This window comes from Theobroma umbraticum, unplaced genomic scaffold (genome assembly GCF_002168275.2).
Source record: "Theobroma umbraticum cultivar Fairchild unplaced genomic scaffold, ASM216827v3 scaffold_51.0, whole genome shotgun sequence".
Taxonomy (NCBI): domain Eukaryota; kingdom Viridiplantae; phylum Streptophyta; class Magnoliopsida; order Malvales; family Malvaceae; genus Theobroma; species Theobroma umbraticum.
In genome coordinates, this window is record NW_018397260.1 from 6656024 (window position 1) to 6676255 (window position 20232).

At 36.6% G+C, this 20232-nt stretch overlaps 1 protein-coding gene across 5 annotated transcripts; it reads left to right on the top strand.

Annotated features, from left to right (window-relative positions):
• Positions 1–236: 236 nt before the first annotated feature.
• On the top strand, positions 237–20197 carry LOC110416100 (symplekin). 5 transcript variants are annotated; one of them, XM_021427939.2, is made up of 28 exons: positions 237–673; positions 1008–1167; positions 1556–1642; positions 3014–3113; positions 3306–3477; positions 8966–9140; positions 9429–9557; positions 9680–9800; positions 9897–10282; positions 10397–11008; positions 12052–12120; positions 12856–12969; positions 13048–13293; positions 13709–13756; positions 13874–14026; positions 14484–14645; positions 14733–14795; positions 15730–15840; positions 15920–16003; positions 16109–16156; positions 16386–16460; positions 17276–17371; positions 17593–17673; positions 17763–17834; positions 18282–18326; positions 18459–18542; positions 18661–18764; positions 19556–20197. In XM_021427939.2, the coding sequence occupies exons 1-28, from the start codon at positions 468–470 to the stop codon at positions 19665–19667; spliced, it is 3915 nt and encodes a 1304-aa protein (XP_021283614.1). In that variant the 5' UTR covers positions 237–467; the 3' UTR covers positions 19668–20197. The 5 variants fall into 5 exon arrangements, with proteins under 5 accessions (XP_021283614.1, XP_021283611.1, XP_021283613.1 ...); XM_021427936.2 differs by having other exon boundaries at positions 9680–10282; XM_021427938.2 differs by having other exon boundaries at positions 9680–10282; positions 13874–14017.
• The last annotated feature ends 35 nt before the right edge of the window (positions 20198–20232 follow it).

The window sequence follows — 20232 nt, forward strand, 5'->3', positions numbered from 1 at the left end:
TTGTTTATTTATGAAATTATGTACGATTTAATTTAATTTTTTTATATATACATGGACGTTTTAATTTTGCTTCTTTTCCCCTATTTTTTATTTTATGGAAAGATAAAAAACAAAAGAAAAAAACAATTAAGGGGCGCATGCTAGCGACGCGTGCGGCAAGCGGGCATTAACGCAACGTTTAACTTACAAAGCCCACTTCAAAAGCCCACTTCGACCCTATCTCCTTATAACGAGATTTCAACCTCTCTCTCTCACGACGCCAGAAAATAAAAAAAAAAAAAAATTCAAAATTTCTAATTTTCCTTCTCTCTCTCTGACCTCCCAAAATTGTTCATATGCTCCCTCCGCTCCAAACCCCTTCACCGCTCAAAACCCTAACGATTTCCCCCTTCTAACAATTCCACCCAAAATCGATCAAAATTCTACAGAGGGAAGCTGAAGCCGAAGCTGAAGCCGAGGCGGAAGCCATGGCCATTGTAGATTCTAGAGACCAAGCCCTCTCTCTCCTCACCGCCGCGAACAACCACACCGATTTGGCGGTGAAGCTTTCGTCTCTTAAACAGGCTAAGGATATTCTTTCCTCTCTCGATTCTTCCTCCGCTGCCGATCTCTTCCCGTACCTCGCCGACCTCCAGGGTTCTCCTGAGTGCCTCGTTAGGAAATTTCTTCTCGAGTGAGTTTAAAACCCTAATTCTGCTCTTTCTTTTATATTATATCTTTACAATTTTGTTTTCTTTTTCTTAAATCGTGCAGCTGCATGCTTAACTCCTTCGTCTATCAGTTTTGAGATTACGCTGATGAATGAGCTGCGTTTTTTGTGGTTTGATTTCATGTGTTGCGAATGTGTGAAATTGGAAATATCTTATGTTTAATTTCCTAGTTAAATATATAATTGCTGATCTTATTGCTTAGCAAGGCTCCCTTCGCTTTGTCATCTCATTTTCTGTTGCTAGGTTTCTAATGCTATAGCTGGAATTTTATTCTATTCTTTTGTCAATGGTTGGCAGGATAATTGAAGATATTGCACCAAGAGCGATTGAGCATTCTTCTATACTAGTACCTGTATTAGTAACGTTTTTGAGGGATAGTGACTCTGATGTTGTAAGGCAATCTATTTTTAGTGGCACAAATTTCTTCTGCAAGTTTTTGGAAGAAATGACATTGCAGGTTTCTCTCTACCTTTATAAGTTAACATGTAGTCCAAACTTAGTCAGATATTTATTATTGAGTTTTTTTTTCTTTGCTGATAATATTTTATGTCTCCGTGTACAGTTTGAATGTAATGCATTTAGATTTTGAACATATATGTTTTCAACTATGAAAGATTGCTGTTGGTTTTGGATTGCTGTTTTGTTATCATTTTGAGTGCATGATAATACGCTAATTGCTTAGCAATGGTTTCTTTTCATTATTAATGTGGATAATCCAAAAAAATAATGGAAGGATCTCTTGGTCATGCTTGTCGTATTTTCTTATTTGATATATCAGTCTAAATATCTAGTTTTCTTACCTACTCATAGCATTGTTCAATTTTTCCTGGAAATTATGGTTTCAGCAGCATGGTAAAGTTGAGCCATGGCTTGAAGAACTATGGATGTGGATGGTTAGGTTCAAGGAAGGGGTGTCTTTCATTGCATCGGAGGTATGACATATCCACTTCAGCTTCCAAATTCCAAACAAATGTGGGCTAATTTTCAATGGTTTAGTTTCATTGTCACATTTTGACCAATTTTTGATAAATTGAACAATTAGATGCTGAAGCTTTAGTACTGAATTAATATTATGAAAACGTTTTGGTTTGCTATTGAAAATTTATATACTAAATAGATTTTGATTGAGTTTCTTCAAAAACAGAGATATATGTTTTAATACAGATTTCACATCTAACAAGAGTTAAACAATGGCATAAAATAAGATTTAATTAAACCATTTGGGTAACATAATGAAATGATAAAGCGTTTTTAAATATTATTAGAGAGAATGCATTAAGTAGGTTTTAACCACTTAAAAACGTTTAGCAGTTTTCATTCAAAATTTTCTACTAATTAGTGTCCAAAATGAGTGACCAAACACAATTTAAATCTTAAATTTGAAAATTAAAAATTTCAGCTGATTGAACATTGTCAACGAATTATCAAACAACACCTTGTTCTGACGGCCTTCATTCATTTAATATTGGATAAGTCTGTTCTTTTTCTTTCCTTCTTCCTTTCCCTTGGGGAAAGTGGGTGGGTGGGTGGACTTGCGAAAAGGAGTAGCTTTTGAGTGAGCAGCTTCTTAAGGTTAACAGTTAGATACAGTTACCGGATTGCATATTAGGTTTCATTTATCTCAATGTTCACACTATAGAGAAACTGTACGTTAGAAAGTTATTTTTGCTCTATGAGACGTGATCAAAGTGACAAACTGTAAATTTTTGGGTATTTCACTCTTAACACTCATTAGGTGAGAGAGATAAATAATTAGATGTTTTAATTTGAGGTGCTGATGGATCTAGGAGAAAAGCTTTTTGAGCTGAGGTACATATCCAAAAGCATTCTTTATGCATCTAACTGTCAGTGAGGATGCATAATGTTCATAACTTGGTACCTTAATGTGAGCAATAGGTTCTGAAGGCTAGTGTAGGAGATTGTGCTTTGGGATGGGGATAAAAGGTGGAAAGATTGCTATTTGTCAATGTCTTATTATTTGAAGGTTCTACAAACCAGGATGACTAGTCAATTTTGGTCCCTTCTGACAAGCGAAAACATGTTTTGCTGTCTTTTCTTATTCATTTTCTCCCTTCCTTTACTTTGTTGGTGGTATTTTTATAATTGTTTTTGTATGCTCGTGTGCTTAACACATAGGTGTTGTTTCCACTTCCATTTTCTTTTCTTTTCCTTCATTTTTGTTACACTTCTGGAAATTTATTCAGTTCTGTGGATAGAGCATTATTTAATGTTATAGCTGAAATAAGTTGATATTTTCCACTTGCTAATCATGTGCAATATGTTTCTTTGATTTGAATTTGTAGCCTGTTCCAGTTCGGACAAAGTTGCTGGCGCTGAAATTTTTGGAGACCTATGTTTTACTCTTTACATCTGACAACATTGATTCTGAAAAAGTTGTTGAAGGTATTTGCAATCCGATTGTTAAGTGCTCCAAAGTTCTCTAGGACATGATTTGGTTCAAGCCCATAAAGCCATGTTTGACTTTTTGGTTCATTCATAGGATTTCCATTTTTTATATCATTCACAGGACTTCCATGTTGATATATTTTAGTGGCTGGTTTCTCTAGAAACTTATTTCTTTTAATGTTTCTCTAGCTACCAGAGGAAGTAGATGGACTTTTAATGTATCATGGCTAAGTGGTGGTCATCCTGTTTTGGATCCAGTTGCGCTAACATCAGATGCACAGAGGACTCTTTTCATTTTACTGGACATGTTACAATCAGCCAGTAGTCTCCCTGGGTCTGTGACAATTACTGTTGTCAATTGGTGAGTTTTCTGTCACCATTAGTCAATTGTCTTTATTTGTTTTAGAGGTTGGAGCCTTCTTCTTCTAAATTTATGGTATTTTTTTTTTATTTTTTGGCTTTCATGTTGCATTATTATTGTTAATCCTTCTCACTGCCTAGTTTTTGATAAAATCTGGAAACTTGGAGTTTAATTGCTTGATCATCTATTATTTTACCTCAATGTTTAATGTAGGATAAGCATAAGATCATAATTTAAACGATGAATTTTGCTGCGGACTTTCCTTAAGGATCTTATTAGACAGTTCAAACCTTATGCTACCTATTTGTCCAGGTGTTACACCATTAATAAGATCATTCCCCCACCCGCTTTCCTCCCCCTCCCGGCGCCCCCCACCCCCCAAAAAAAAAAAAAAAAAACCTTTAAGGATGACAAAAAGCAGGGGTGGGAATAAAATTGAAATTTTTGATGGGGTCATAAAGCTGTACATCATATTGCTAACTTTTTTGTTTATTCAGCTTCATAGTCTAGGACATATAATGGTTTGATTGGACTTGGAGAAAGAAAAACTGTTTTGTTCATTTTGGAGTTAATCAGCATTTTCATCGAAACTTAGTTGATCAAGAGTGCTTTACAGGTTGCCCTTTGCTTATTCCCCTTAAAGTTAGAGCTGGGAGCTTTATTTGCAGCTTCATTGTGCTTTCTTTTTCTTGTCTCTTTAGATTCCAAGATGATATTATACCCTGCCATATCTGAAGAGCACTTACTTTCAAGCTAGAAGTTGACAGTGTCATGTAATGCTACTTTTCCATATGCAAACTATTGATTGCATTTACTATCCATATCTGATCAATGAAGGTATTAAATTTTATACATATGGGGACTGCACTGCATTTGGCATTTGCCCTCTGTTTTATCATCTTTAAAAGTTTTGGAGGGATTGCTGAAGCTTGGAAACAGGTTTTAGTGCAAGTTCAACTGCTTGTTTGTGATATCATTGCAGCATGCTGTCCAGCTCTCTTTGAGGAGTTAATGGCCTTGGATACTGCTGCATTGCTGGTTCAGATATTGGGAGTTACTGGCTAGACAGTGTTCACATTTATGTGTACTATGGAGCACCATTGGCCAATGATAGGAATGGTTAAGCGGTGGATATAATGGTCAACTTGTGCTGAGAAACTTGGTGATCAGGCAACGCAGTAAACTTTTAGGGAGATCATATTATTATTTAGGTTTCTGCTGTATATTTGTGCAGCTGAAAATGTGCAAGCTACTTTAAAATGTATTGGTTATTTGCCAACAGTTGATGCACATTAAATAGTTTAATAATCAAAATTCGTTTTAACTGGGGATTATCCCACTAAATCTGCCATGTTTTCATTTTGAGGTTTCCAATTTTTGTTATATTTTGTTGTCATGATGCTGCATTCATGGAGCTAAGTTTGTTGGTTTTATGGTCAACAGTAATCCTTAAGACTACATTCTCTGCAAGCTCTTCAGCTGTTTGGATATTGGCTTAATTTCCTTTTTCTTGTAACTACTTCTCTTGGTAGATATTGATTGGCCTCTTTGACCTGGTTCCTTGAAATACATTGTACAGCATAGGCACAGAAGTGGTTGGATGCAAAACTTTGTTGCTTTCCAAGAAAATTTTGTAGAATAACCAGTGACTCTTCTTGTGATGTCTCAACCATTTTCTATCTGCACGAAGGCAAGCATTTAGATTACATATAAGGGTTTTGCTTAGGGCATGCAATCCAAAGTTTTTATCCATGGAGTAGTATTTTTAAGCATTCAAACAAATGTTAACAAATAATATAGAATTTTTCGTCTCTCCCTTTCAAATGTACATATTTTAAAGGGTCACATTGTGCAGATTTTTTTTTTTCAAAAGGGAAAGTGCATATAATCATTTTTGTTCTGTTATCATCAAACTACCAGTTTCCTCTGAGCTTTGATCTTAGCAACTAAATTTCATTCTTTAGATCTCTTTAATCTCCAACCTTTATCATATAGGTGAAAAATGTATTATGTTCATTCACAACTTACCACTAGAAGAGATTCAAGAATTTGAAAGATAATCCTCAATCTGGTTGCTTGAAACTTGTTTAGAAAATTTTTAAGAGTTGTTGTTTGATGAGATGGTGCGTGCTTCCTTCTTGTCCATTGGTTCATTGCTACTAATATAGAGTTTATTTGTTTGGCATGTAAATGTTTGTATTGTGAGAACCAAGCGCAGCTAAGTTTGCCGGTTGCACGATCTTTTGTATGTTGAGCAGGTTTGCATACATGGTTGGTGGATATGCAAGAATTACATTTGCTGTTTTCTAAAAGGATAGCATCTTCAATGAAATTGAGATCCTAATTGTTTATGTCATGGGATACGTAGCAGCTGGGAAAGATGGGAGATATTTTGCTATATATTGAATATCTGGAGGACTTAACTTTCTAGAATGATCAACAATAAACAAGCTTTGAAATGGTCAAAGAAATTGTGTCCACTTTTAAAGCCTTCATTAGAGTAAATAGTACTGTTTGTAACTAGCAAATACCATGATTTATTTACGAAATTCTTCAAATGTTAGAAAATATTTTATGCCAAAAAGAAAAAAATCCTTAAACTCTGTCAAATTTGGACTGTAATTTATTGACAATATTGTGATGTTGCTTCACTGTGTGGTACGTCCTTAGGCTTTGTGATATACTTAGGCATGAATTTGAAAAAAGGTCTGCAAAAGATTTCTTGTTCGTGTGATGCTATCTGTTGGTTGGTTTTTGTGTGTGCTGCATTCTTCTGTGTATTGATTTGATATTTGAAACAGGTTTTGTTGGTAGACATGCCTCATGGCACTATGGGCATGGTTGTTAATAAGTTAATGTTATTCTTCAGGGCTTCAGTGATTGCATCCATTGAGGCACCTTCTATCTCAGAAATCAAAATGTAAAACATAACATATTCTGATTGCTTAATGATACTTTTTTAATGTGACTCCTTTGAGGCAGTATCTGCAAGGGTTGGCTGCATGTCTGCTGATAGTGTGATGCATGACTATATACCTGCTTAGTTGCATTGCAGGTTAAATTCCTCTAGTTGTCAGTGAAGTTGGAGGCTGATATGCCATGGAAAAAATGGATTTTTTTGCTCCCAGTGATGCTATTAGACTGTTTACTTTTCTTTTTTTTTCTCTCCCCAATTTTTTTGCTAGATTGTAATTCTGGTCATCTGTTAAGTTTAAATGCTGACCTGAACTCATTTGGTTGACTTTTATTTTAGTTTATTTCTCTTTGTATTGACTAAAGTGTAAACTCTATGTAATGTCTCTTTGTATTGACTAAAGTGTAAACTCTATGTAATGTCTCTTTGTATTGACTGCAGTGTAAACTCTATGTACTTAAAATAAACATGAAGCCAAAGTGTTCAAGGTCTGAAGTAGCTTGAGTCACTGATGTTTTAAATGGCATTCCACCAAGGATTTTTTGGGAAGTAATTTTAACTTTTTGGTAACAAAGTGATTGCTTATATGTGTCAAAAGATTGATCAAGATGTTCTCGATGTGACTTGACCTCTTTGTGAAAATATAACCGTGCTCTGGAAATGCAAGCCTTTTTTAATATGGTGAACTAATCTAATAGCATAGTATTAGGAGTCAATCATTTAGTAATAGGTGAGTATCATGAAGTAAATAGTTTTACTTCCAGTGAGCTTTGAATTGTTTAAGGAGTCAATCTTTGTTTCTCTCACTTTTGAACTGCTTGAAATACATGCTCAGAGCATTTTTTGATCATGTTGGTTTTAATTCCTATAAGGCATATGGAACCCTCCCTTTCTTTGCTCTTCGTTTATCTTGGGTCATATGCTGTTGTGCTCTCCTCAGATGGACATTATCTGTCCGTTTGTTAACAAATATGAAGGAGTTAAGCATAAGGAAGAAGGGCTCTCTCTCTTTCATTCCATCCCTATTGTGTATATGATGTTCCATTTGTGCATTTGTGATGCAGACTTCATCCGTTAAGCTGTATGGATGAAGTCTCTGGTTGGTCGAATTGTTGAATTATTGGTTCAAATTGATTTATTGGTTGACATCTCTGGTTGAGAGACTAAAAATATATGCAGAGAAAAAACTAAAATGGCTAAAACAAAATCCATTGCTCTTGGAATTTATTATTAGAAGGGTTTCTTTTGTGGAAGGACTTAGAGTTGTGGTGACCAAATGGATGATGGGGGCTGCAACAATAGCAATTGACTGTTAAGAGATGTTGGAAGGGCAATGGTGTTGGGTTTCTGCATGTTCTTTGCCGGTGATAGTGGTGGGGATTGGTTTTTCATTACAATGCATGGCATTTGTTTTGGAATCTGCACATGAACATGTCTTGGGTGCTGCAATAGCTTTAAGAGACCTAGAATTTTGAATTGATTAGCTTAACTTTTAAGAGATACAGATGTATCCATGGGTCGTGAGATATGTTCAAGTTCGATTATTGAATTGTTCTATGTTACTTCAAATGCAAAATAGTTGGAAAAAGAAATTCGTTTACAGTAATAACATCTGATGATTGTTGAATTAAGTATTATATTATTGTTAAGTGTGCTCTGTTGGTAACCACATGGCAGTCAAGTATTTGCTGTCAGTTGTTTTCTTTGCTTTATTTCTGGTCTACTGTTCCTGGATATCCTGCAGAATAGTTAAAAAACTTGTTCCTAAATGTTGGTTCATTGATGACATTTCAAATAAGATTGTAGAGAAATATTTGCGCTACAGATGTAATGTGGATGAATGTGGGGAACTAGCTTGTTCTATAGAAAGCTTTAATGGAAAGTTTCTGGTAATCAGTAGAAAGCTTGTCTTTGCTACAGAGGTTTGGCAGAGCAAATTATAAACTGCTAGAGACAGGGAGCATTCAAATGAATAGTTGATTTCTGGGAAAGGTTATCTGTTTCTTGGGTGAAAGCTAGTGATGAAAACAGATATTTATGTCAATAACTAAGGGTTTCTTTTTCTTCTTTTTTGTGAAGATGTGTACGTATTTTAGCCCTATTTCTTAGTTAGTTTGTTTTGGAGTTGCAATGTGCTTACAGTTTGCAATTGCTTTTGTGGTTTCCTTTAAGCTTGGGTACATCTGATGTACTGTTTTTTAAAAGCTTTATCAATGATAAAGAAAATGGAAGTGATGGTTGTTATTAGCTAATTGTGGTTCTTCTGAAGTGGGCTCCTAGGAGGAGTGAGTCAGAAATGTTCTTCGTCTTTAGCAAATTTTTTCTATCGTACTAATCTGATCCTTGAGATTGGTATCAAAAGCTAACCTTTATCTGGACTTGTTATTGATTGCAACAACTAACAAGATGTCTCAACAATTAACTGTCTTTTATTTTTTGTCTAGAAATAACTATAGATCTTACCTATTATGTTTTCATATTTGTTTGGTTGTGAGGAATTTGAATTCTTTTTCCACTGCTAGATCTACTTTTGTTATTATTTTTCTATAAATAATTGCCTTTTTTGTTTGACAGTCTTGCCGCCATAGCAAGGAAGAGACCCCTCCACTATGGTACTGTTCTTCCTGCACTGCTTGATTTCAATCCAAACTTTGAGATGGCTAGGGGATGCCATAATGCCAGTCTCCAGTATTCCTTGAGAACTGCATTTTTGGGATTCCTGAGGTGTACTAATCCTACCATTATGGAGGTACTTTTTTAGAATTTTTTTCAATTCAGATACCAGTTACAAGACCAAATGATGCTTCTTGTAGTAGCTAATTTGTTATTTACATTATATGAATCAGTAAGAATATGGCAGCCTAATGTCAGTGTTTTCTACTTCAAGGCCAAAAGGTCAATGGAAATATGTACTATAAAGGTTTTTTGACAATTTGTGACTTGTTGCATGTAAAAATGAAACTTCGGCCTGTATGGCCAGTAATTATTCACTTTAGATGCTGTTCAATTGACAAGTTGGGTATTATTTGATTCTTAGTCGAGAGACACATTGCTTAGAGCTCTACGAGCAATGAATGCTGGGGATGCTGCTGATCAAGTCATCAGACAGGTTGAGAAAATGATAAAAAGTAGTGAGCGTGCTTCACGGGAAACTCGGTCAGGCAGGGTAATGATCTTTTCCATAAAAACTGTTTTGTACATAAGAGTAATAAGTTTCATTCAGTGATAAGAGTTAGTATTTGGTAGCTTTTTCCTGTTTCCCATGATAAATAGAATTTCTTTTGTCAGGATGATCAATCATCAAGCCAAGCAGCTATTTTAGGGGATGTGTCAAAGAAGAGGTCTATGCCTCAGGATAATGAAGAACTAAGCAATAATCTTGAGATGGTCTCCAAGCGCACTCGCTATGGTCTCAATTCCCACTCAATGTCACCTATGCAAATAAATGATTCTGGGCAGGATTTGGCTTCTGTTAATGGACTGCCTCCTAATTTTCCTCTTTCAGATGGTCATTTGACTCCTGTTGAGCAAATGATTGCAATGATTGGTGCCTTACTTGCTGAAGGAGAAAGAGGTGCCGAATCTCTTGAAATTCTTATTTCAAAAATTCATCCCGATCTGCTGGCTGATATTGTCATCACAAATATGAAGCACTTGCCTAAGAATCCTCCACCTTTAACAAGGGTTGGGACATTGCCAATAAATCAACAAGCTGGTTATGTAAATAGTCCGGCTCAAGTCTTGCCACCTCCTGCTCCAACAAATTCTTTGCATCCTCCACTTCCGACATCACAATTGCCTTTCACCTCAGCTGCTACAACCAGTTCATTATTATCTGATACATCAGTTGTCAGTAATTTTGCTGCAGATTCCAAACGTGACCCAAGAAGGGTAACCACTTTTGTCTGTCATCATTTGTTGCTTTGAAATTAGTTTGCCCTTTTCTAGGTTTAGTATGTTTATCATTTTATTTAGTCAAATGGAAGTTAACACTAACTTTTACAGGATCCTCGTCGCCTAGATCCACGACGGGCTGCTGTATGTGTTGGAGTGCCATCTCCACCTGTTCTGGAGGACACTGGTGCTGCACTGGCTGAGTTTGATGGTTCTATTTCTAGTAAGCCTTTTTCGGTGCCAGTTGTTGAAAATCCTCCTGTGCATTCCATGTCTAACGTCCAAAGTGATGACAAGATCATTGAAGGTCCATCGGTTTCTGGTGTTGAGCAACCAGGTCCCGAAGGGAATGTCCTGGGTGGTGTGGAAGACATTGTTCCAGTTCTAGACGTCCAGACTTCTTCCACGCATGCACCTTCTCCTCTTCATACAGTTGATGGAGATTCAGCTGAAATGAAGGCAGATGCTGAAGCAAAATATGAAACTGATGCATCATCTTTTCCAGAGTCTGATCAGAATTTTCAGGCTTCTGTAAACTCATCTTCTTTTGATGAGACTGGTCGTGATTTACCTGTCCTACCACTATATGTGGAGCTAACTGAAGAGCAGAAAAGAACTGTGAGAAAATCAGCAGTCCAACAGATTGCTGAATCATACCTGCGTCTTCACTGGTCAGATTGTAGTCAGACACGCAATGCGTTACTTGCTCGACTGGTTGGTCAGGTGACAGGCTATATTTTTTTATTTGTCTCTCTTCTTAGAATGTTTGCTGCTCTCTCTTTCTCTCTTGCCAGGCTTACTATTGTACTGTTTTTAATTTTGGAACAGTATATACCTTACATACTGCATAATGTATGGGTGGCAGATTATCATAATAGATCTGGATTTCTAAATGAAGGCATAAAGTTTGTTCTGAGCATTACCCACTCAACTTATGTGCTGTAACCTCTCCCTTCACCCCTTCACGGCTTAGCATCTAAAGTTACTTGAGAAGAAAGACAACCACCTTGCATAGAGCAAGAGAGATTCAAATATTAAATAGATAGGGTGCCAGAGGTTCTGTGGGAACAGCTGTCTGCTTCAAGGAACAATAGGCTGATGGCAGCTTTTATAATATAAGCTTTTCTATTCTTGTTTAATGAACTGCAATTCTAGTGCTTTGCAAATATGCTCATCACCGTGTATTGACCACTATTAACATAGGGCAGATTTGGGCTAAATCTACCTAAGTATTATTTATTTATTTATTTTTGGAACAAACTACCTATGCGGTATTCATGTGCATAGATTCAAGAAAATGAGGGATTCTTAGTTGTGGATAACAGAGGTTTGATATGGTCTAGTTATAATGGGAAAAGACAGACAGGTCCTCTCAGTAACCTAAACCTAAAATGATTTAGTTTCATGGATCAGATGCCTTCAAAAAATGCACACCTTTGTCCCAAACTGAGAGTCTTGGTTTCCTTTCTGGAATATTTTTAAGTAATTTCCTCTTCCTTTCTGGATGTGCTGAAATCCTTCTTTTTTCCCCCCTTCCCAAATTGATTTTGCCATACCCCAGACCTGACTTTGCCAAAATGCCCTACCTTGTACAACTTGTGCTCTTGAAAACTTACTAAATTGCATAATAATGAATAACACCAAGAATCACGTTAGATGATTTCATAACTTTCAGATGCTTAGACTAATATCATAATGATATGTATTATTAAGTGCCTGTGTCAAATGATCTATTCAAAATCAAATATGGTCATGTTTCCTTTCAGATTGATGCTGATGGTGACATCGTTGTTATGTTGGGAAAGCAAATTGTTGCAGATTACCAACACCAAAAGGTATTCAAGTTTTAATTTGGCACTTCTTTTCTGCTTTTGATTTTTGCCTTTCTCTTACTTTTGTTTCTTACTACCACTTTGAAGTTTTCTAGTGGGTGGTATAATAGCATGAAATCTCTCTCTCTCTCTCTCTCACACACACACACACAAACACACTCACACACGCACAAACACGCACGCTGGCACACACACACACACACGCACATTTTTACATGATTTACATTTTATGTGATCCATTTGTTATGACACTTTGCTGTCTGAGACCTGTAGTTTGTTTGGTCATATAGATTGCTTTGGATTAATTTTACAAAGTTAACATACTAATAAGCTATTCCGGTCTTATGGCTGTTTCTTGTTGACTGTTCATTGTCTATGTGCAGTCTTGTGCGATAACTTATGGTTGTATCTCAGTTCTTCATCACATCTACTTTCTTTTATTTCTTGTTTATTTGTTGGTCTAGAAGGAAAATGTGAAACCAATTTTATTGTTTATTCAAGATTTTTGCTTAATAGATTCAGTGCCTACTATAGTGGATGTTATGCACATTTAGTTCCGAATTTTACAGATTGTTGTTTTGATATTCAAATAGAGTGGTTCTAGGATGTTTGTCTTGGTCAAATGAACTTGCCTGTTCAATCAATCCTGAAATTGTACTGCATTTCTGTTTTTTGCATATTTTGATTCCTCCCTTTGGAACTTTTTGTAACGTCATGTTAATCTGTTATGTTGTTCAGGGTCACGAGATTGTATTGCAAGTTCTCTACCATCTATATTCTCTCACAGTCTCAAATTCAGTTGATAACTCTTCATATTCTGCTGTTCTTTATGATAAATTCCTCTTAGCAGTGGTAAGCCCTTGTCTAAGTGAAGCAACCTTGTAATCATTTTTTCTTAGAATTGGATTTATCTAATTTGCTTTTCTGCAGGCTGAATCTTTGCTGGACACTTTTCCAGCCTCAGATAAGTCATTTAGCAGACTTCTTGGTGAAGTTCCATTTCTGCCTGATTCGACCTTGAGACTACTAGATGATCTCTGCTATTCTGATGTGTTTGATGTTGCTGGAAAAGAGCTTCGTGATGCTGAGCGTGTGACGCAGGGCCTTGGCGCGGTGTGGAGTTTAATTTTGGGACGTCCAAATAATAGGCAAGCCTGCTTAGGTATAGCATTGAAGGTAACTTGGCCACAACAATCTTGTAGTAACAAATTGGTCATTGGTTGGATGCTTTAATCTACATTGTTGAATGCCTGTCTTAAATTTCTCCCTTTTTATTGCTAATGTTTACCTGTGGGAGGGTCCACACTTGCATTACAAATATCATTCAGATTTACTAGGCTATAATATTCCATATTCAGTGGTATGTTGTGCTTGAGAGGAAGTGCAACAGGACAAGATCAGTTTGTAACGTTCCGGATGGTGAACAATTGTTCCCTCTGTTGTTAATGCACATTTGAATATTCCAAAAAATAACAATCCACATTCAGTGGTGAAGCATCATAAATGCACATAGCCCACTCCAGCTATATTTTTGAGCATGATTTATTTTGTCTTTCTGTTGCTCATATTTGTACTTGTTCCTTGATGGCAGTGTGCTGTCCATTCTCAAGATGACATTCGAGGCAAAGCTATCCGGCTGGTAAGAGAACGTGCACCTTTACAACATCCTGTGTCTCTGCTATCAAGCCTTTCAAGATTTTGGCTTCTGGTTGCAAAGACAAGTCCTTTCTCAGTTTTTAAAGTTTATATTGCACAGGTAGCAAACAAACTTTATCAGCTGAGCTACATATCTGGGGAAATTGAGCAATTTGCAACAAATATGTTGCTGTCTGCTGTGGATCAGCGTGCTGCAGGTGCAGAGTTGTTGCAGCCTGTGTCTATTGATGAAAGAGGCGAAAGGGTTAGATATGTATTCTCAAAACCCCTTCTTTGTTTGCTTTTCTAATTGTGCCAAACTTAAAGATTTAGCTGGTGGCTAATGTAGATTTCACCGCCATTAGTCCTATGGAGTATTTGTGAGATAAAGTTGGATTGATATTTTAGTACTTCTGTTGGTGTTTGGTGCATAACTAGCAATTGTTTGTTGCTTATTTTCAAGGTCTATATATCACTCATGCTTAAAACCTGTATGAAATTTATTGTGCTTTTGCTGTCAAGTTCTACTTTGTAAGTTCTCTTGCATGCCTTGCCCTGAGGACCTGGGCCATTTTGTTTTGGCATATGTCACCATTTGTCATCTAGGAAAAGGAGCTCCACAACCTACATTTCTTCATGTCCCGGTTCATGAATATATAGACTTTGACAAGTCTTAAATTTGTTTCAATTTCTGACTTCCCTTAGTTTTTTGTGCAAAAAATTCTTCTAAGGTTGGCAGCGGGGACACATCTATTAGTGGCTCCAATCTCTTAGAGTCCAGTGCTTCTGGAATTGACTCCATGGGTACAGAATCAACAAGTAATAGTGCTTCAGTAGTGTCATTTCCTGAAGCTCAAAGACTCATTTCTCTGTTTTTTGCTTTATGTAAAAAGGTTTGCTTCTGCTGACTGCTTCTTTCCCTCTTTTTATGTGTCTTTGTGTGTATTTGTACATTTTTAATGGATTTTTTTTTCTTTCAGAAGCCTAGTCTTCTTCAACTCTCCTTTGATATTTACGGGCGAGCTCCAAAAATTGTAAAGCAGGTATGTATTGTCTGTTGCTATATTATTCATCATTTAATTATTGGGACTAGATTAAATTGGGCTGCTTGTCAATGTAATCTGTTTTCCTGCAAATTGGAGTTGCTGTAGCTTCACTGAAAATAGTGCGCGCTTTGTAACTTGGCATCCGTTCCTGTGATAGTCAGAGTAACTGCCTTTGTTTCCTGGAAATCACATAGGTTGTAATGTGAGCTGGTTTTAATAATTTACCTAGCTCATTAAGTCACTCTTGTCAGGCACTTCATAAGATCAAGTTTTTTCTGAGCTGGCAGCAGTTAGTTTGATTTAAAAGTTCAAATTAGGTCCTCAAGCATGTGTGATATGAATAAAAAACTGTAATGCTTGCAGGTAAGATCAAGTTCTAAAGCCAATTGGTGGTTTGATTTCATCTAAAGTAAACCTTGAATCTTGGTCTTTCTGTTGTCTAATAAGTGTTTTAATTAGGTTCGCTTTTTGGTTGTGAATGAAGACTGAGTTTAGCTTAGGTCATGCTATCATGAAGTTCAATCCTTATGTTTATGGCCTTTGTTTGATGCCAGTTTTACCTCCTTGTTGAACACAAGCCCATCAGAATGAAGTTGTAGGGTGCAATATGGAATTCTCTTTTCTTTCAATATGTAACTCTGAAAAATTGTAAGAATCAGTGACTGCCTTTCTATGGGAACCATAAATGCTTGCCTATTCATATGTGTAGCTATAGAAAAAACTTGAGAGGTTCTGCCACATTGGCTGTCTAGGTTGGCCACTTGCTTCACATTTAACTTTCAAGGAAATAGGATTCTTTCTCTTGACCGAGAAACTTAGTTGTGATCGAATAATTGAACTTTCATTTCCATCAATGTTGTAACTTTATTTAATCATAAATGTAACTGTCAGTGGTACCTTCATTTGTAATCTTGATTTATGGCTGATTCAGGCTTTTCATCGCCATATCCCTATTGTAATAAGAGCCTTAGGTCAGTCTTATTCTCAGTTGCTCCGAATAATATCTGACCCACCACGAGGAAGTGAAAATCTTTTGACACTGGTAGGCTCTATCTTCATTTCTGTTTTGAAAATCTGTTTATACTTGAATTACACTGATAGTGGTTCTGTCTTCTGGCAAGGTGCTGCAAATATTGACTCAAGAGACAACTCCTTCTCGTGATTTAATAGCTACTGTTAAGCATTTATATGAAACTAAGCTAAAGGTTTCTTTCCCAATATTCAGAGCTCCTATATTTCTGCCTCTTACAGTCTTTCCTATGATTATATTTGTGCCATATGAACCCTTGTATATGACTGTTTATTTGCAGGACGCTACCATCCTTATTCCAATGTTATCTTCACTGTCCAAGAATGAGGTTTGTTCTGAATTTTCCTCTTTTTCTTTCTATGTTGACTCACTTAGCAGGACTGTGTATGTTCATTGCATTTCAAAAATAAAGAAAAAATGAACTATCAGTGGTGTTGATCTGAGTTCACATTTCACTTCCATGAAATGGCTCCTTGAATAATCTTGGCAAAATAACTTAAATTTTTCTTGCAAAAGTGGCATTATTCAAGTTGGCTATAAGCATTATTTGTTTTCAGGTGTTGCCTATTTTTCCACGGCTTGTTGACCTTCCATTGGAAAAGTTCCAGCTTGCACTTGCTCACATATTACAGGTACATGTGAATGCTCTATTTTCTGCGATTTTTGTAATTTCTTTTTTTTCATCAAGTATGATAACTTTTTCCCTTACTAGTTATTTTCCACTTTTAGACATGAATTGTCAGGACACGTCGTGTCTGTATATTTGTGTAATCTTACAAGTGACTTCACATTACTGTGTTTTATCATTCTGAAGGAAAAAACAAGACTTTTTTAGAATCAACAAATCTTGAAGATAGTTATTTTGGCTTACGAAATGCTCTTGAATTTAAGTTCTTCTTTTGCTGAGATATGTTTAGCGGATCTCAATATTTTATTTGGGTTGATAAACATCATCCAGAAATAACAATAGTTGTACATTTTTATTTTATGAAGCTGGACCTTTCTGAGCCACTTTAATGCTGGTTTTATCTTTTTCCCCTTTGGATACTTAACTTTCTTTGAAATCTTAGGCCCCTTGTTGTTGTCACTGTTGCTACAGGGCTTTTTGTATTTGCCTGTTTCTTTCTCAGATTTAGCTATAAAGCAAATCACATTATATTTGGTTGAGAATGAGTAAACAAGGACACATACCAAAACATGGTAAATGTGCACAAAAGAGAACTTATCCATAAAAGTTAATTTTTAAGTTTAAAATGTTCGACAATATTTGTTGCATCTGCATCTGGACTTTATTAATTAATTTCTTTTTCTATGGGAAGCAAAGATCTAAGTAAAAGTAGCAACAGTCTTAATTTCTGGTTACTTTTTAAGTCTTTGCTGAGTTATAATGTTGATATGTAGAAAGACACTGTAATTCAAGGTTTTCTTTGATTCTTGGTTCTTCCAGGGCTCAGCTCATACAGGTCCTGCCTTGACCCCTGCCGAAGTGTTGGTTGCCATCCATGACATCATTCCTGAAAAAGATGGCCTTCCACTCAAAAAGGTATGTTGTTTATATAACCGGGTCTGATGGTTTTACCAATTAAAGACACTTCATGCCCGTGCACAAACAGATTTACTTAATACTTAACCAAATAGGATGGAGTAAAACTGACCCACAACCACTCTGCAAAGTATTGTTCATTTTGAGGATGCATAGAAGTTTGTATTTTCTTCTACACTGTTACCCTAGTTGATATTTCTATATGGTTAAAAATTTTCCAGATAATGGATGCTTGCTCAGCTTGTTTTGAGCAGCGCACGGTTTTTACACAGCAGGTTTTAGCAAAGGCCTTGAATCAGATGGTAATGTATATGTCCTCTGTTATCTGGGGTTATCCCATGATTACTTTTATAATTGTTGTAATGTTTTTTCTTTTCTTAATTAAATTCAGGTTGATCAGATCCCTCTTCCCCTACTTTTCATGCGAACAGTTATTCAGGCAATTGATGCTTTTCCTACCCTGGTAGGTCTTATTCTTTATTCACTTCTTTCACGTCTCAGTTCCAAATCATGTCCACTGCCTGGTAAAATCTTTTGTGGCTGTTTCAATTTGGTTTTATGGATGTTTTTGCAAATTATGACATTCTTGATCTTCATCTTAAACCATATTGATGTTGCCATCTGTTTATTAAATCATTTAAGACAAATTTCTGGCTGAGCCTCATTGAGACTCACAACTCCAAAACCAAGTGCCACTGCATGATCAAGATATTTGTGTTGATTTTGCTGCATTGCTTTTCATTACTTTTTCTTATATTTAAGGGTTTGTTGAATAGAAAAATTTTTTGTATGCCAAAAGTCATTGTTAATGCATGCCTTGATATGGCATTGGCTATGGCATGAAGGACATCCAGAAGAACACAAAAATTGACTCAATAATTGTCTGAGCCCTATTATGTGCTGTATCCAGGTTGATTTTGTCATGGAAATCCTATCCAAACTTGTGAACAAACAGGTCAGTGACTTAACATATCATTTCCCTTTGTGAGCTTTGGAAACAAGAACTGCACAACCTCACTGGTTAACCTTAGTTTAATATTTGGCATGGCACGGGGGCAAATGATTTTCTGGCTGTTATTGAGTGTAGGTGTGGAGAATGCCAAAGTTGTGGGTTGGGTTCTTGAAGTGTGTGGCTCAGACACAACCACATTCTTTTCCTGTATTGTTACAGGTACCGCTGGTTCTACTACATAAAAACTGCCCTTTACCCAAGTGCATATGGAGACCCTGCAGCTCGTTGGTCATTATGTCTAGGTTAACACCTTTCTTTTCCTGTTTGGTGATTGCAGTTGCCACCTCCTCAACTTGAAAGTGCACTGAACAAATATGGTAGCCTCAGAAGTTCCCTAGCTGCTTATGCAAGCCAACCAACTACAAAAGGCTCACTGCCTAGGTACAGTTCTCTAGATTCTAATAATTGGGAACCTACCCTGTGGCAGAAACTGGAAAAGAAAAGGAAAGAAAATGCTGGTTTCAACACTTTTACTTCTTTTTGGTTCAACAAGTATTTCATAGCTCATTCAGGATGGTTATCTGGTTCGCTAGTGCAATTACTGTTTTTTTTTTTTTAAAATTAAGAAATTCATTCATTAACAACGAATGAACAATTCCCTGTAAGAAAACAAGTCAGCTCCGGATTTTAGGTTGCTAACAACCCATGTCAACTTAAAATCCAGACTTTGCAACTGTACACAACACAAAGCATCTCAACCAACCCCATCCAAAAAATCCCTTCCAACAAGAATGGTCCTGTACATCAAATCAACCTACATACAAAAGATCCATCACATCAAAATAAGACTGGTTTCAATCAAATCAGTTCTGCATAGACCAACTCATTTCAGCTGCAGCCTTGAAGCTTTAAGCACAGGAGAATCAGACCCCTTGTAAAACATTTCAGGTCTCCAATCTCTGGTGCACCCTGCTTGAATCACCTAGTGCAATTACTGTTAACAAGGCACTGTGAACAAATGTTGGGTCATCGGCCGAAGAAACAAAGAACAAATCGTTGGTTCATAAGATGCTTTCACCTACACTATTGGGAAAACTCTTGCTGGGTCATATTCCTCAACAAATTGGTGGCATTTATTGGATTTTTAAACATAGATATAGTTCATATAGTTTAACATTTGCATTTGCATGCTGGCTCTGTATTGATTTCTAATTGCTTATACTTCTTGGCAGATCAACACTTGCGGTTCTTGGTCTTGTAAATGAATCACGAATGCAGCAACCGCATATGTCAACCTTGCATCCTTCGGACACTTCCTCAGTTCAGGGAGCAACTCTGACGTGATAATTCAAAGCTGTTCAGATTTTTAGAATGGACCAGCTGCACTTCAAGCTGTTACGCGGATCTGATCACCGTGTCAGTCTTGATGCAAGGATTTGATTCACCAAGGGAGGAATGAAAAGATTGGACTCAGCGTATGACCATTGCTCAATCTGGTATGAGAACTAACTCGTTGCTCATAAAATAGCAATTTCTAGCGAGGGGTCACCATTCAAGAGGATTCACTGTCCGCTCCCTCCAGCTGCTTGGAAGATTGTACCATAGTTCCCTTTACATTATTTCTTTTCCTTTTTGAAATTTTGAGTATAACTTACTGCCAAATTCTGGCATATGTAATTAACGCGTGTTTCATTGGGTTGATAGCCCCCAAAAGCGCATAAAAGGCTATCAATGGTTCCCTGGCAAAGGGATCCTATATTCTCAAGAACCTTGAGTTTTTGGTCAAGGGACAGTTCGCTTTTTAAAAGGAAAAATGAATGTCAATATAACAATTGGTTCAAGCCCAATTGTCAAAAGTGGTTCAAGCCTAATAATACAAGAAATGAGCTTGTGAATATTCCTGTTGTTT

Coding starts and splice junctions, on each gene's coding strand:
- LOC110416100 (XM_021427936.2), top strand. CDS start 468: ATGGCCATTGTAGATTCTAGAGACCAAGCCCTCTCTCTCCTCACCGCC. Junction 1,643..3,013: donor TGTCTTTCATTGCATCGGAG/GTATGACATATC, acceptor TTGAATTTGTAG/CCTGTTCCAGTTCGGACAAA. Junction 9,141..9,428: donor CTAATCCTACCATTATGGAG/GTACTTTTTTAG, acceptor TTTGATTCTTAG/TCGAGAGACACATTGCTTAG.